General features: G+C 39.1%; 1 protein-coding gene across 1 annotated transcript in view; it reads left to right on the forward strand.

Annotated features, from left to right (window-relative positions):
* Positions 1–400: 400 nt before the first annotated feature.
* LOC106815325 (kinesin-like protein KIF28P) overlaps positions 401–2,511 on the forward strand; it is a gene marked incomplete at its 3' end in the record, with an annotated part of 12,009 nt that continues 9,898 nt past the window's right edge. Inside the window, exons 1-2 of the mRNA XM_014819773.1 lie at positions 401–475; positions 947–1,138. Coding sequence (XP_014675259.1) covers positions 428–475; positions 947–1,138 — 240 coding nt within the window. The remainder of the gene's footprint in view (positions 476–946; positions 1,139–2,511) is intronic.

Here is a 2,511-nt window from a genome sequence, read left to right on the forward strand (position 1 = left end):
GAATGTTATTTATGAAAGTGGAATGAAGCGGGTTTCTGAAAAACAATCTTTTAAGAAGTGAATAACGATTGAAGTGAATGTATACACATATCTGTAGCAAGGTAAAGTCATGTAGAAGGGAACGGTAGGGTTTTTTTCGCGCCAATAGCAGCGTACGGGCCACATTCGGATCGCATGCATTTTGCATGCGATCTCAGGAAATTTCAATGAACCCCGTTCTGTCCCAATATAACCCTCACCAAAATATAAAAAAGGTTATATGGGACAGAATTATTCGGTCTAAAGGCTAACCTGACCAGGCTGTGTGACTAACGTCAATATACTGGTATTCTAACCCTAGCAATACCGTTTCTTGGAGCTAGCAGAAGGCATGATAATTAAATAAATTATTAATTTAATTGTGTTCTAGGAGAAAAAGTAGTCAAAGATGGCAGAAGAGGAAAATGTCAAAGTTGCTGTTCGTGTACGGCCTTTCATATCCTTTTTTAGAAATTTGTTTACGAGGTAACCCACCCCGGCAGCAAACGGCACCCAAAGAGAGACAGTTAATTATATCGTGAAATTCTATGTACATCAAGTTTAACACCTGCCACAGTAATGTACGTAGTTGTATTGTAACTGTAAGCGTGAAGTAAAACTAAAAGGTTCTATAGTAATTAGTATAGGCCTACAGTGCCACGTACGACTTATATAGCCAGTCAAATATATTATTATTAATTATTATATAGACACCCCACATTCAGAATCGAATCAATCATGATATGAATTATACTTAACCTCGTAAACTCATAAATTATAATGCTAATATGTTTATGTTTTCCCTGATTGTCATGATGTTATGCCATACTAAAACTTAGTATAGTAGTTACATAGTAGTAATACTGAAACTACTAGGAGAGATTGCGAGAAGTGCACGGAATTGTGTTTCCTTAGTTCGCGTAATCACAATTCTCGCGAGAAGGCGATGGGCTCGGACATTGATAGTACGATGGACGGACCGCGGACCGTACTCACGGATCCGGACACGGGCGAGGAGAAGGATTTCGTGTTTGACTACAGCTACTGGTCGCACGACGGTTCGGTCGAACAAGCGAACGGCTACATCACCCCTGCCGCCGGAACACGAATTTGCCGACAGGTATGGCTAATATGCACGCAAACTAGATTTCACATTTCAAACATAAATGCATGTATAATGTATTATTTTTTAGCTCATCTGATGTAGTCAGATGCAGTTTGTAGAATCGCATGATCGTGCGTCCGTTCTGTCAACAGTTGGCGCACAAATCTTAACCGCTCGACGTACGGTCACGATTTCGGGACGTCGGGGGGGGGGGGATCGTGAAAGGATCAGGAGACAAATTTGGTGGGTCAAGGTCAAAGGTCAAGACGTGTAAACGGTTGGGGATATTATTCCCCCTAACTTATATGGATATAGAAGAAATACGGAATTACGGCACAAATCTTAACGGCTCGACTATGTTCTTAATATTGGTGTATAGTGTGATGGGCAGGAACCCATCACCAGTGCGAAATTGGAGGTCACAGGTCAAAGGGGCAGTGGGGGAAAGGTCAGATATCAGACATTTTTGAGGACATGGCCTAATGGACAGACAGTGAAAAACTTTTTGTGTCAGCGCTGACTTACCATTTTATCACTTTATTGAAAAGGACCATGAAATGTGCTTTTCACTGACGTGCGGAGAGTAAGTGTCTGATAACCTTTTGACCCTCAAGAGGAGGGTTACCATGATTCCTGAACTGCCTCAATGATGTCACAGTGCTTCTCATATTCATATGCACATCCATAATCTAGAAAGCAATAAGCCTGGATGCCGAACGCTCTACACCGCAGGCGTCATGGCTCAAAGGTCGTTGGATCGAATCCCATCAGATTTTTTATTATTTACATGTTTTCTGTATTTTTCTATCTTTATCCATTTAACTTTTTTTTTCTCCAATTAACACAAATATTTACATGATTTATTTACAACAATTTAATAACAACAAATAACTTTTACAACAATTAATATATACATTTTTTTTAATAGGGTTAGGGTTAGGGTCACAATGCACCATAAAACAGGAGTTTTAGGCATGCGATTTGTGAGGTATGCAGAATGCAGAAGGTTGCTGAAATGATGTGTACGCAAAGTAGTATCTGCATATCTGCACCTAACAAAGGTGTCACTACGCACGACTTAAATGTTACGTTTATAACCGTTGCAACAGACCTCAGATGAGCCCAGACGCTCTGTGGCTCTTGTTGAATTACGTGCAATAAAGACTTAATAGTAATAAAATAATAAATTTACCTGAGTCGGTCACTGATGGGGTCTCTCACCTGTCTATAAAGGACAGTTTTGGTGATTCCTCTGACTCATTATTATATGAACTTTAAAAAGTATCTGCATGCTTATATGTATTATTAGTTATATGTACTTGTGTAGTGTATTATGTATTATATTATCTGTATAGTGTATATATTTATGTATTATATTATGTACGTGT

Source organism: Priapulus caudatus, unplaced genomic scaffold (genome assembly GCF_000485595.1).
Source record: "Priapulus caudatus unplaced genomic scaffold, Priapulus_caudatus-5.0.1 Scaffold1090, whole genome shotgun sequence".
Taxonomy (NCBI): domain Eukaryota; kingdom Metazoa; phylum Priapulida; class Priapulimorpha; order Priapulimorphida; family Priapulidae; genus Priapulus; species Priapulus caudatus.